At 41.9% G+C, this 14,757-nt stretch overlaps 1 protein-coding gene across 1 annotated transcript in view; it reads right to left on the bottom strand.

The window, feature by feature from the left end:
* Positions 1-287: 287 nt before the first annotated feature.
* LOC122561956 (SAP30 binding protein) overlaps positions 288-14,757 on the bottom strand; it is an 86,214-nt gene continuing 71,744 nt past the window's right edge. The window contains exons 6-12 of the mRNA XM_043714290.1: positions 9,556-9,644; positions 7,077-7,168; positions 6,318-6,378; positions 4,752-4,803; positions 4,570-4,628; positions 1,201-1,285; positions 288-1,060 (exon numbers count right to left, since the gene is read on the bottom strand). Of these exons, the coding sequence (XP_043570225.1) occupies positions 879-1,060; positions 1,201-1,285; positions 4,570-4,628; positions 4,752-4,803; positions 6,318-6,378; positions 7,077-7,168; positions 9,556-9,644 (620 nt within the window). The 3' untranslated portion in view covers positions 288-878. The remainder of the gene's footprint in view (positions 1,061-1,200; positions 1,286-4,569; positions 4,629-4,751; positions 4,804-6,317; positions 6,379-7,076; positions 7,169-9,555; positions 9,645-14,757) is intronic.

The raw sequence follows: 14,757 nt of genomic DNA, 5'->3' as shown, positions 1-14,757 counted from the left end.
GAGAGGTAAAAGAAATCTGCAACATTTCCTTTCCCCTGCAGGAATGAGACTGTAGGTTGGCACCAGGTGAGGATTCAGTTGTGATGGCTCCCAGAATCAAACAGCCTGTTAATACTCTGTCTGAACTCTCACACTTGGGGTGGGTCTCTAAAGGACTGTTAGTAATATCCCAGTAACAGCAGGCAATTGAAACAGTAATATACAAAATTGTCAAAAAACATAATTTCAACAATTCTGACAAAGATCAGATCACAGGCTCGGTGGAAGACAGAATACAGATTCAGAAGAACAAGAAAGAAGCTTTTATTTGTGTTTCCACATTGCCAGCAGTTTACAACGCTTTGTCATAATCGTACACCAGTGTGCAGTGTGTGTTTACTCACCCACAGTTTACAACACAAGTGCAACAGCCTACAGTGCGAGACAGGCAGAAAGCATGATCAATATCCAGACACATGTAGTTGATTTCTGGACCTCAGTGATCACCAAATGACCTGTTGTGTTGCCCCCTCCCCTTCCCAAATAAAACTCGACTTCACTCCTCATCTTGTCCAGTGAACCTATTTCACGCCTCAATCCCCTCTGGTGAATTACAGATCACTATATTTATATAAATATATACAGTTCAGACCTTGCAGCATTGAAATTCCAGCCACTACTCCCCAGGATGTACAACGTATTTTAAGTTGATTGATTATAGGACATGATGAACCCCCAAATTGGGTAGTGAAGGACTGTTCCAAGCTGTTTATGACACAGCTGTTCAGAGCTGAGATTTAGTAGCTGCAAGGAGGGAAAAATAAGTTCTTGAGTATGAGTCTGGTCCCACAGGGTCTTAAGCTCTGCAACTGTTCAGAGACGGTGCTCCTGGACTAGGCTCATTGCTTAGCTTTCTTGACAATGGTGCCCACAGCTGAGATGACTGTGGTTTTTGCTCCAGTGGCACTGGTTGTTACCGTGACGACCCCTGGCAGTGTTGCGGTAGTAGTGATGATTGTCGGCTGAGCTATTGTCGTCACGGGTACTGCGGAGTCCCATTTACTCTTCCTTTTCTGAGAATCTATGGAGAGAAAGGAGAGAAGGCAAGTCAATGAGGAGATCTGCTTGCAGTAGAAGTGCTGACTGCATCATCAGCCCTGCTTGCTGCATACACGGTGAACTGATACCCATGTGTAATGTATCCCCATCATCCTGTGTTACCTGCCACGGCTGTACTTGATGTGGTTGTTGTGCCTGTGCCAGAACTGGTGTTGGTTCCTGTTTTTGTTCTGGTCACAAATTCAATCTAACAAAAAGATGAGAAATGAATCAAGAGGTGGAATCTCACAACTGTGTATATTTTATAGGCTATCAACAAGTGGCAAAGATATAGCAGAGCAAATATGCAGGTGAGTAACAGAAAGACATGAGAGCTATAGCATACATGTAGTGGAGCACTTTATTCTTTTCGTGTACAAGGATTTGAGAGAGGGGAAAGAGCTTCTCAACTGGGTTCTTGGACTCTTGCTTTTTGTACACACCCCTGTAGGGCTGTTTCAACAGGCTCTGTGAAACTTATTCACTTTGCCACTCCATAACTGATATATTAACAGAAATCAAACTGCTTCCTCTCAGGCATCAGGGAATGCATGCTGACCCTCTGAGCATTTTCTGCTTTTATTTCAGATTTTTAACATTCCCATTATTTTGCTTTTACATACTGGCACTGCTTGAAAGTTATCCACAAATGAACAGTGAACTTTAAAGAATTGTGATGTTTTATCATTTTAACTAGAATAAACAGTCTACTTCAAATATATAAGCAGGTTTTCAGTCACAGCAATTACTTGGATTTCAGTTTCATAATTTAAATGAGGCGGGGCATGTTGTTTAGAGCCTCTTACAGAAAGGAACTTAAAAGCAAATGTCAAATTTAGTTTCTTGGCTGTGCACCAAAGGCTTTTTTTCTGGATTTTATGCCCAGGATAGACAATGTGGCAATATGTGGAGTTACAACTCACCAATGACAGTGATCTAAGATATAAGAGTTTAAGGAGCTTTGAAAGAACTTAGAAACTATAATTTTTTTCAAATTAGGGAACTTCCTGTCAAGCTCCAAAACAAATGCCCTTTTCTTTATTTCCCACTAACGATGGAAATATTCTGTAAGTTGAATCTAATCGGTTTTCTGATGAAGAGCTAGCAACAACCACCGCAAAAAAACAATTGTGTTGCAGCCATTACATGTGGGTTCTTCTAACATCTAATAATTTTACTCAGCAGTTAAAGTTCAAAAGCAACTTTTCACGTTACGTCATTCTGTTGTCTTCTGAGAGCTGGGAGAAGTAGCAACTGCAGAAATCAAAGGCAACTTATAGATTGCGGCACGGACAGAAACACTTTGTGGGTCAATGGGAGGGAAGCTCTGAAATGAAGGGAGTCCAAAAGATCCTGATTTAAAGATCTTAAAGTCCCAGCTGATTATGACACTATCTGTGATAGAACTTGATGCTAGTAATCCAGTAGCTTCACTTTTAATGCTAGTTTGGGAGTGTGGGTTTGAATTCCTGAACATCATCCAGTAATCCTTCATAGAACATAGAACAATACAGCGCAGAACAGGCCCTTCGGCCCTTGATGTTGCGCCAACCTGTGACCTATTCTCAGCTCGTCCCCCTACACTATCCCATCATCATCCATGTGCTTATCTAAGGATAGTTTAAATCTCCTTAATGTGGCTGAGTTGACCACAATAGCAGGTAGAGCATTCCATGCCCTTACCACTCTCTCCGTAAAGAACTTTCCTCTGACATCTGTCTTAAATCTATCACCCCTCAATTTGTAGTTGTTCCCTCTTGTACAAGCTAACGTCACCATCCTAGGAAAAGACTTCCATTGTCTACCCTATCTAATCCTCTGATCATCTTGTATGTCTCTATCAAATCCCCTCTTAGCCTTCTTCTTTCCAATGAGAACAGACCTAAGTGTCTCAGCCTTTCCTCATAAGACCTTTCCTCCAGACCAGGCAACGCCCTGGTAAATCTCCTCTGCACCTTTTCCAATGCTCCCACATCCTTCCTGTAATGGGGCGACCAGAACTGTACACAATATTCCAAGTGTGGCCGCACCAGGGTTTTGCATAGTTGCAGCATGATATTGCGATTCCGGAACTCAATCCCTCTACCAGTGAAACCTAACACACCGTTTGCCTTCTTCACAGCACTATCCACCTGGGTGGCAACTTTCAGGGATCTATGTACATGGACTCCAAGATCCCTCTGTGTATCTACACTACCAAGAATATTCCCATTGACCCAGTACTCTGCCTTCCTGTTATTCTGCCCAAAGTGCATCATCTCACATTTAGCTACATTGAACTCCATTTGCCACCTCTCAGCCCAATTCTGCAGTTTATCCAAGTCCCTCTGCAACATTCTTCCAAACTGCCCACTACTCCACTGATTTTAGTGTCATCTGCAAATTTACTAATCCATTCATCTATGCCTTCATTTAAGTCATTTATAAAAATGACAAACAGTAGTGGTCTCAAAACAAATCCTTATGGCACACCACTAGTAACCGGACTCCAGGCTGAATATTTTCCATCAACCACCACTCTTCCAGAAAGCCAGTTTCTAATCCAAACTGCTAAATCACCTTCAATTCCATGCCTCTGCATTTTCTCCAACAGCCTACCATGTGGAACCTTATCAAAGGCTTTACTGGAGTCCATGTATACCACGTCAACTGCCCTACCCTCATCCTAGTGCTTGGTCACCTTCTCAAAAACCTCAATGAGGTTTGTGAGATGCGACCTGCCCTTGACGAAACCATGTTGACTATCTGAAATCAAATTGTTGATTGCTAGATGATTATAAATCTTATCTCTTACAATCCTTTCCAAAACTTTTCCTACAACAGAAGTAAGGCTCACTGGTCTATAATTACCTGGGTCATCTCTGCTGCCCTTCTTGAACAATGGCACAACATTTGCAATCCTTCAGTCCTCAGGTACTAAACCTGTAGATAATGATGACTCAAATACCAAAGCCAACGGCTCTGCTATCTCCTCCCTAGCTTCCCAGAGAATCCTCAGATAAATCCCATCTGGCCCAGGGGACTTTATTCACTCCTTCTAGAATTGATAACACCTGTGCATAACTAACCTCGATCCTTTCTAGTCTAATATCTTGTACCTCATTCTTCTCCTCTACAATATTCTCCTTTTCCTTCGTGAACACCGATGAGAAATGTTCAGTTAGCACCTCTCCGATCTCTACAGGCTCCACACTCAACTTCTGACTTCCTGGGAAGAGTGCCTGCAAAGATGTTAGATGACAATAGGATTGGACAATAATGTACCCTACCATATTTGAACAGCCTGATAGATAATATTGTCGAGGATTACCAGTGAAGTTTGGGCATCAGTACCAGCCTGGGATAATGTTTAACCCACAAGTATATGGAGAGCTGAATATACTGGCATTGGAATTAAGGGACATTATTGTGTCCAAGGAAATGACATCTTAGTTTGAAGCTAGCCTTGCCATTTTCTGTCCAATGGTGCAGTCCAGCCTGAGGTTCACTCACCTTTGTCCGTTCCTTCTTGGCTTTCTCGATTTTGTCCATTTCTATTTTCTGAGCCTTGGCTGGAAAAAGAGGAGTTGGGGTGTGAGAATGGGCCAACATTTGGCATTGTCAATTTACAAAAAGTGACTAAGACACACGTGTACGCCAGGCAGTGCTTGCTATGGCTTCTAATAAAACATTACCTAAAGCCTCATAGTATGAATCCTCTGACCATCCATGGGGGTCAAACATGTCCTGTGGAGAAAGTCACATATTAAACATACAGAGATACAACACTGGGCATTATGCTTCCAGGCTCATTGGACTGAAGTCTAGAAGCCAAATAAGGAAATATCTCAGTTTACAATAATAAAGAAAAGGTTTTCTAAACTGAATGAATAAAACTTTGAATAAATAAATGAGATATCACTTGCACAAGTGACCTCTCCTTCATGTGGAAACTTTCTGTTTTCATGGAGTACCCTTTCCTGACTCTTCCTTGGTTAATTTCAATACCCTGGATTACAACAATGGACAAACATACATGAGTATAGGAATTAAGAACAGAGTAGGTCAACTGCTTTTTCAGCCTGTTCCACCATCTAATAAGATTGTAGCTGATCTAATTGTGGCCTCAACTCCACTTTCTCGCCGACCCTAACTGTTAGTCTGAACTCTGTTGTTAAAATATTCAATGATTCCACCACTTCCTCTCTGGGAAAAAGAATGTGTTCCAAATGATGACCCTCTGAGAAAGAAAAATTCTCATTGCAGTCTTAAATGGGTGGCCATTTTATTTTTAAACTGCGTTCCCATTTCTAGTCTCCCCCACAAGGAAAAACATCCTCTTATGTCATCAAGAAATCGCCCAACTTGAGTTTTTCTATCCTGAGGAACATCCCAAATTGATAGGATTGTTAAGAAAGTGTATGCTGTTTTGGCTTTAATTAACAGGGGGACTGAGTTTAAAAGCCGCGAGGTTTTGCTGCAGTTCTATAAAACCGTGGTGAGACCACACTTCAAATATTGTGTCCAGTTCTGGTCGCCTTGTACAGGAAGGATGTGGAAACTTTATAGAGGGTGCAGAGGAGATTTAGCAGGATGCTGTCTGGATTGGAGGGCATGTTTTATAGAGAGGTTGAGTGAGCTAGGGCTTTTCACACTGGAGAGGAGGAGGAAGAGAGGTGACTTGGTTGAGGTGAACAAGTTGTAATGAGAAGTATAGATAGAGTAGATAGCTAGAGACTTTTCCCCAGGGCAGAAATGGCTGTCATGAGGCGTCATAATTTTAAGGTGATTGGAGGAAGGTATAGGGGAGATGTCAGAGGTAGGTTCTTTACACAGAAAGTGATGGGTGCATGGAATGCACTGCCAGTGGTGGTAGTGGAGTCAGAAACATTAGGGACATGTAAGCGACTGCTGGACAAGCACATATACGGAAATAAATTGTGGGATGTTTAGGTTAGTTTGATCTTAGACTAAGATAAATGATCGGCACAACATTGTGGGCTGAAGGGCCTGTACTGTGCTGTACTGTTCCAATTTCTATGTTCATCTCCCCAAGTCACTCAACCAACCTTGAAACTTTTAAATGTAGGTCTCTGTTACCAAATCCTCTTTTCCTGATTAACCTCATACTATTCTTATTTTGACTATGCCTTATTGCATCCTCTCAGAGTCTGTTGCCATTATCCAAGATTCACAATCAAAGGAACTGAGATATAGTGTAAACTGTCAGCAATATCTGTACTGATGAGCTGAACATGTACCTTTGGATAGTTTGTACCAAGTTCATCGATGCCACAGAACTGGATCAGTTTTTCATAAATGCTGAAAGAGACAGAGCAGGAAACTTAAAAGGCACCAACTGTACAGAAATCAAATAATCCAACAGACTTGTGAAAGGAAAGGAAATTCCCAAGGCTAATTGCTCCATCACAACTAGAATCAGATAAGGGCAATCTCTCCCGTAAATCCCAATCAAGAGAACAGTGATCTTTCTACTAAAATCCAGTCGGATGCAGTGATTCCCCCTCTAAATTACAGAGAATTGAAATGTCTTCTCTAAATCGTTCAGACAGCAGTTGACCGTCCTCTAAACTACAGACAGACACAAGTGACTCATTCTATAAACCAGTCAGACATTAGCAATTCATTCTCTAAACCAGTCAGACAGCAGGTACCCATTCTTTATGCCACATTCAGACAGCAGTGATCCAACCTCAACGTCACAGTCAGACAGCAATGACCTTTCTTCTAAACCACAGTGAAACAATGACATTGTCACTAGAGTCAGGCAACGGTAATCCCTTCTCTAGACCAGCCAGACAGTAGTGACCCCTCCTCAAAACCACAGTCAGATGGCACTGACCTTGCCCCAAAACAACAGTCAGTCAGTGGTGACCCTTCTTCTAAACCAGAGAGCAGCAAGTCCTGCTCTAAGCTACAGTCAGAGAGCAGTGAGTCCTGCTGATTCTCTTTGCCTTGAAAGAGTCAGCCTTGCACTGAAATTCAGTCCATGCACCAACCTGGGGTTGCGGAACTCCTTTTTTCTCTGAATAATGTTGTTCATGTCGAGACCTTCATTCAGCTTTCTGTCGTACAGCTTCTGAATTTTCTCCTGGGAAGATAATGGAACAACTATCAGTGATCAACACTCAATGGGCAACTTGACAGTTTTCCTGTAAATACACCAAGGGACCTTTGAAAGTCATTAAAGACCTCGTATGATAGGGCTATTGTGCTGACCATCCTCCTCGCAGAGAGACTTGGGCCATTTACCAAATGACAGACTGAAATCATAAAGAGTTTCCAGCAGCAGTGCCTACATCAATGCTCAATGGAAGGATCAAGGTGTTGGACCTCTGTGAAGTTGCATCTACCAGCACTGAAGCCCTGCTCCTTAAGAACCAATTCCAATGGGCAGGCCACTGTGTCTGGAACTGCCTCCATCCGGTTCTCTTTTTTCAGCTCTCTCTTGGCCAAAGTTCAAAGGGAGGCCAAAGGATAAAATAAGGATATGCTCAAGGTCGCTCTAAAGCACAGATACATTCACATCATTAACTGGGAGGAGAAAGCTGCTGGTTGCTCAGCATGGCATCTCTTGACCCACCAAGGCCCAAACAACTTCAAGCTTCAGTGATGGCAGAGGATCAAGAAGGAAGCCAATCCAGGGCTGCATACTCCCTTTCCTACACAAGATGCCACCCTCCCAGATGCAGGAATATTTAAAATTGAGCTCATCAGTCATTGAAAGAATCAGCTATCCCAACAGGCGTCCTTCTCAATTCAAGGGACTGTCGATACACACAAAGTTTTCCCAGGATTAACCCTGGCTTTGCTGTGAGCCAGGGCCTTCTCTGCCTCACTGGAGATCAGACAACATCAAAGTTAATCCTAACAACAACTAATCACTCAGTCAGCTATGTATCCTTTGCAGCACTGTACACTTTGCAGCACTATGATCAGCAACAGGAACCTGGGCTGATTCTGGACCTTCCTAACCCCAATACAGATTCTCACTTGAAAGAACCCAAAGGGGCAAGAAGTAACCAAACATGATGGCAGTTTCTTCAAAATAGAAATGATTCTTGAATTAGAGGATGATGTTCTATAGCAGTGGGCATTGGTCCGACACTGATGTCACCTAGTGAGGTGATGAAACACATGCAAAAAAACACATCAGCTCGGCCAATGAATCTACGACCTATGCAGTTGACCTGTCCTGAGCAATTTCTGTTTGGGAATGGACTAAGTCAGTGATTGACTCAGTGGTCTCCATAACCAACAATGGCTTGTGCCAACCCTTTCAGCATTGAATTCTGGTCTTTATCCTCCAAGTTCCCCGATGTGTTGACTGTGTGTGATGAGGTGATGAGGCCATCTCTCCATCTCCTGCAAAAAACTGAACTTTGTTTTGAATGTCTGATATAACAGGACATGTTTACCCAGCCATACTTGTCTGGTACACTAATGGTCAAACTATTACTCATTGCAAACATTGCAACCTTGGAGCTTGTGGGTGTGTTTAGGTAATGTTGACTGAAAGAATGAGGCAGACACTCCTAAAGCATTTTAACATTTGTAAACTACAATCCAAGCTGTCTGTAGCTGTATCAGAATCTTTTCATAGTAGAACAATTAACAGCCACTTACATTTATATAGTACCTTTAGGCACAGGAGTGTGGATCAGACCAATCTACCACTACGACACAAAAGGAACATTTGGACAAATGATCAGAAGCTTAACCAAAGAGGTGACAGAAAGATTAGGGAGCGTGTTCCAGAGTTTAGGACTCAGGCATCTGATGGCACAGCTGACAGTCAGGTTTTGCAATTCCAATTTTTGTGATTTTCTGATCATTTTCCGGGGTCCTCACTGTGATAAACTAGAGTGTGCCCCAGGCTCAATTCTTGGTGTGTGCTGAGTGAGCAAAGCTGGAGCATTTTAACAGATGTTGGAGAGTCTACACAAGACAGCTGGGGCAGGGGGAATAAGATCAGCTGGGAATGCCATTCCTGATCTAAGGCAGTGGCTCCCTGACAAGGAGACAGTCGGGTGAGCTTAAGAACATCAGAAAGAATGATGAAAGATCAAGGTCAATCTGAGCTTGGTTATTGAATGATATCACTGTCATGGAGTTAATGATCTTAGTGACTGATTTGGGCTGAGCAGTGATTCACCCTCCAAGTTAAAAGCAGTTCTCTGGCACTTACTTTTTAAGCCCACACAACAGGGATGGCCATCATGTTACCAAACATATTGTCAGGACTAGGCCGCAGGAGAGAAGGACTCTCAATGACTCTCAATGAACCGTATACAGCCACTCCTGCAAAAGGCATTTATACACTACTGAAGCTGGCCATTGACATTTAGATATGGTTGCAAGCTCAAACAATAACATGCCCCAAAGAAACAGTTCTCAGCACACAATACTCCATCTTCTCCACCTGATGCTCCCACAATACCAGCAGCCTGACTCATACCCCTTGGCTGTGCCTCATACCTGTAAGTGGTTAGAACATCTCCCCAAAGGTTCGGGAGGCATTCTGATGTCATCAGGAGACATGTTCCTCACTTTTTCTGAAAATGAAGCTGCAAAGAAAACAAAAGATGCATCAACATCTTAGATACCACCTGGGGACCAGGAAAATGCAGCACACCACCCCAACATAGCCATTGACATGGAAATCCTCAACCAAATGCAGTCTTGACCTCACATGATCTCTATACAAATTCACCATTCAGCAGATGTCAGTGGATAGAGATCAGGGATGAGAATCCTGAATGGTTATTTTCCCTTCTACCACAACTTGTATTTAGATAGTAATTTCACCACAAGAAATGACTTAAGGCAAAATTTAACATCAAGCCACAAAAGGAGATAACTGCTTGATCAACACTATGATTAAAAAGGTGGGTTTTAAGCACCATCTTATAAGAGCAGAGAGAGGCGAGGGAAATTTTGGTTGAAATTCCAGAGCATAGGGTCTGGACAGAAGACACCACTACCAATGAAGAATATTGGGATTGCGCAAGATATCTGAACTGAAGGCATACAGAAATCTCAATGCATATGGGGCTCAAGGAGGTTACAGAGTTATAGAGGGGCAAGGTTGTGAATGGATGTGAAAACAAGGATGAGAACTTTAAAATCAAGCCCTCACTTGACTGGGAGCCAATCTAGATCAGGGAACACAGGAGTGACAGGGGAATAGGACTTGCTATGAGCTAAATCACAAGACAGCAGAGCTTTGGATGATCTCAAGTTTATGTCGAGTAGAATGTGGGAGAGCAGCTATGAGTGCATTGGAATAGCCAAGTCTAGAGGAAATGAAGGCACAACAGCAGATTAGCTGGAGCATGGGCCAAGTGGAACAATGGTATGGAGTGGAAACAGGTGGTGGTGCAAAGTCAAAGTTTGTGACAGATTGACTGAATGTCAGATTGTTGCCAAGGTCAGGGATGAAGCCAGTTGCTCAGGAACAGAGCTTGCAGTGGGGACTGAAACTGGATGTTGGATATACAGGCTGATAATCGGACAACAGTGGAGTCAAGAACTGGTGTAAGGCAGAGCTTGGTGTTGTCAGCATAAATGTATGAACTAACTACAGACTACAGCCACTGACTAGTTACAGACTGGTTAGCATAATCAGTAGTGGGTGAAATACTCAAGTCTGTTACAAAGGGTGTGACAACAAGACATCTAGAAAGTACCAATGAGATTAGAAAAGGTCAACATGGATTTATGGAAGACAAATCATGTTTGACAAGCCGACTGGAGATTTTTAAAGACTTAACCAGTGGAATAGACAAGAGAGAACCAGCAGATGATGAATTTGGATTTTTAGGAAGTTTTTGATGAAGTTCCAAATTAGAGTGGGACTATTAAATGTGTAAGATTAAAGCACACAGGATTGAGGATAATACACTGGCATGAATTAAGAATTGACAGCAGACAAAAAAAGAATTGAAGTACATGAGTGTTTTCTGAATTGGGAGGCAGTGACTGATGATAACACACCGATCAGTGCCTGGGTTCCAGCTCTTCACAATGGATAGCGACTATCTGAATGAGGGTTTTACAGATAACATTCCCATATTTGTTGATGAATTGTGTGTGGTGAGGGAGAGGGCAAATACATGATCGACACAGAACAAATGTATGATAGACACAGAACAAAGTGGATAAATGTGAGTTAGCCACTTCAGGAATAGCAGAATATTACTTAAATAGTGATGGATTGGGAAAGGTTGATGTACAAAGGGATGTTCTTGTCCACCAATCACTGAAAGCAGGCATGTAGGGATAACAAGCAGTTAGATGGGTGAATGATATGTTGGCTGTCATTACAAAAATATTTGACTATAGGAGCAAGAATGTATTGCTGTAGTTTACAAGACCTTTGTGAAACCAAACCCGGAAGTATTTGGTGCAGTTTTGGTTTCCTTATCAAAGCAAATATACTTGCCAAAGAAGGAGTGCAGCAAAATTTCCCATACTAATTCTTGGAATGGCAGATTTGCCCTATGAGGAGACATACAGATTGGGCCTGCATTCACCGCGTTTAGTAAAATGAGAGGGGATCTGACAGAAATGTATAAAATTCAGACAGGGCTGGAGAGACTGCATTCAAGCATGATGTTCATTCCATGTAGGATGTCTAAAATGAGGGGTTACCATTTCAGGATATAAGATAGATCATTTAGAACTGAAATCAGGAGAACATTCTTCACTCAGTGTGGTGACAGAGAAGCAGGATTTCTTTGACATTCTGTAGTACAGAAATGAAGCCTATATAATACTGGGGTATAGTACTGGTGGGACAGGTCTGTCAGTGCTGTTGGGGACATTTGTGTCACTGAATCACACTGGGGTATAGCACTGGTGGGGTCAGCTTTTGTCACTGTACAACACTGGGATCTGTCTTAGTTGTCTCACTCACTTGAAACTACATTCTATATTTATTTTAGCACCAGCTGACAATCTAACATGAATTCACATGATGGTAACATTAAGGGAAACTAGCGCACTGGTTCATTCAGACTGCGTTGAGTCTGAGATGAAGGCATGTTGTTGAGGCAGAGGAAGCCGCTGTTTGTGAATTTCTTACCATTATATATCTAGCCTTGAAATGTCTGAAGTAGTTCCTTGCTAAGCACAAGAAAGGAGATATGTGTAATGTAAACTGGACTCAGGAGCTGGTTGGAGCATGCCTGCTGTCAACACAATGACTGAGTAGATATTAACATTGCCTGTGCTGAGAGTGCTCTATTTAACCCTGACAGAGAGCAGTCAGAGCTCGTCAGGGGAATAAAATAACCAAAGAACAGGGAACGCTGGAAATCCGAAACAAAAACAGAAATTGCTGGAGGAACTCAGCAAATCTGGCAGCAGCTGTGAAGAAGAAGCAGAGTACTGAAGAAGAGTCACTGGATCTGAAACATGAACTCTGCTTTCTTTTCACTGATGTGACTAAGTTTCTCCATTAATTTCTGTTTTTGTTTCGGATTTCCAGCGTTCCCTGTTCTTTTATTCCCCTGACTGAAGTTCTGACTGCTCTCTGTCAGGGTTAAATAGAGCACTCTCAGCAGAGGGGTCAACTTCTGTTAAGTTCATGATCTGCCTGCTGACTAGGTGCCTTGGGAAACTTACAATGTAGAGGTGGCTATTTGGTCAGTCATATCTGCACTGTCCTTTAGAAAGAGATTTGTTGTACTTGGTCCCTCCTCCCTGCCTTGTTGTCCATAAATGTCCAAGTTCCTCATTGTCAGGTGTATTTATTTATAATGTGGAGATGCCTCTGTCAGTGCTGTTGGGGACATTTGTGTCACTGAATCACACTGGGGTATAGCACTGGTGGGGTCAGCTTTTGTCACTGTACAACACTGGGATCTGTCTTAGTTGTCTCACTCACTTGAAACTACATTCTATATGTGGATAAAGTCAGAAGTCACATAACACCAGTTACAAGCTTTTGGAGTGCTACTCCTTTGTCAGGTTTTACACTGTGATTTTAAATATTGAATTATAACCTGGTGTCATGTGACATCTCAGTTTATTCATGGAATCAGCTTCATTAACTATGGAGTGACAATTCTGAATAAAAATATTCTCATCTGCCAATGATTTTGAATCTATATGCCAGAGGAAGGCATTTTTTCTACACGTAATGAAACCATATTAAAACATTCTGAAGCAGATTCTTTTCCAACCTCGCTGGCAAGGCTGGTATTTATTGCCCATCCTAGTTGCCAAGAAGTGCCACTGGTCCTGCTTCCTTGGCAGAACTAACTGGTTTGCTGGCCACTTCATGGAGAATTAAGTCAACCATGCAGTTGGATGGAGTCACATACGGTCCAGGATCAGATAGGATTGGCAGTTTTCCTTCCTTCAAGCATATTGGTAAAACGGTTAGATTTTATGACAATCCAACAGTTTCATGGTCAATTTTACTCGTACTGATTTTTACTTCAAATTGCTTTTTTAAAAGCAGAATTGGAATTATGAAATAATGATGATGGAATTTCTCTAGACTATTAATGCAGGCCTCTGGGTTACTAGTCCAGTAACACAACCATTAAAACTCAATAAAACAAGTACAGAAAGCCAGATAAAAAAGAAAGAATTTGCACAGCTCGACTGAAAAAATTAAGTAAAAAGTCAGCTAAGTCATCAGAAGTATCTCAGAAAAGGGCAGCAAACAAAGGAAGTTTCAGTGTTAGAATGAACTTTAACCTTTCTGAATACTTGGGGCTTGTTGTCACTGTAATTAGTAAGTAAATCAGCAACCCTCAGATTGGATTACGCATTCCTTTGAGCTGTTCTCAATCTGATATGATATAAAAAAGGTGCACATAGACACATATATTTACATATAAAACATGTGATGTATTTACACATACAAAAATGTAAATTTTTGTTTAGAAACATAGCTTTTTAAATACAGACAATTAAATTGACAGACAATGATCAACCACATCATAGATATACTGTTCGAATGAAGTGATCCTGTTGGTTTATAAGAAAAAACCCACAGAATTGAGGAAGCTGGGAATCAGAAACAATACAGAAATTGTTGGAAAAACTCAGCAGGTCTGGTAACATCTGTGGAGAGAAAGCAGAATGAATGAATCCGAGGTTCTGAAGAAGGGCCACTGGACACCAGGCCACCATACCTGCTGAGTTTTTCCAGCAATTTTATTTCTCAATCCTATGATAACTCTTAATGCTTCAAAGAGATCAGATGCACAAGTTTATTGTAGGTAAGATTCTGCAGCAGAATTGGTCAACATTCATGAAGAAGCTCAAACAACTTTAATTAATCCAGAAATGTCTCTGTCTCTATTCCCATGTCCCACCTCCCTGGTGTTGTCAGATTGCAATCAGTGTCTGAGTGAGTAGGTTCCTCTGCTGGCTGTGTGAACTAGCTGTACTCACTGTACATTGCCATTGGAGTGTTGCCCAGTGTAGTTAACACTGCAGGCTGAATGGAGGCAATGCCTAAAAGAAAAGCAGCTTAAAAAAACAGCACAAAATAGCGGACAAAAGCCTGGTATTCACATCACCATGGTAATTGAGGTGAAGACTTGGCCTCATGCTCGAATCCAGCACATCAATAAGTCACTGTGCTCATAAAAACAGTGAATTCAGTAATGGGAATTCAAGCACAGCCAGAGCTCCTGGGAGTCACTGCTAACAATAAAC

Source organism: Chiloscyllium plagiosum, chromosome 24 (assembly GCF_004010195.1).
Source record: "Chiloscyllium plagiosum isolate BGI_BamShark_2017 chromosome 24, ASM401019v2, whole genome shotgun sequence".
Lineage (NCBI taxonomy): Eukaryota > Metazoa > Chordata > Chondrichthyes > Orectolobiformes > Hemiscylliidae > Chiloscyllium > Chiloscyllium plagiosum.
Note: the sequence above shows the minus strand (reverse complement) of the source record. Positions and strands in the feature narration are given on the sequence as shown.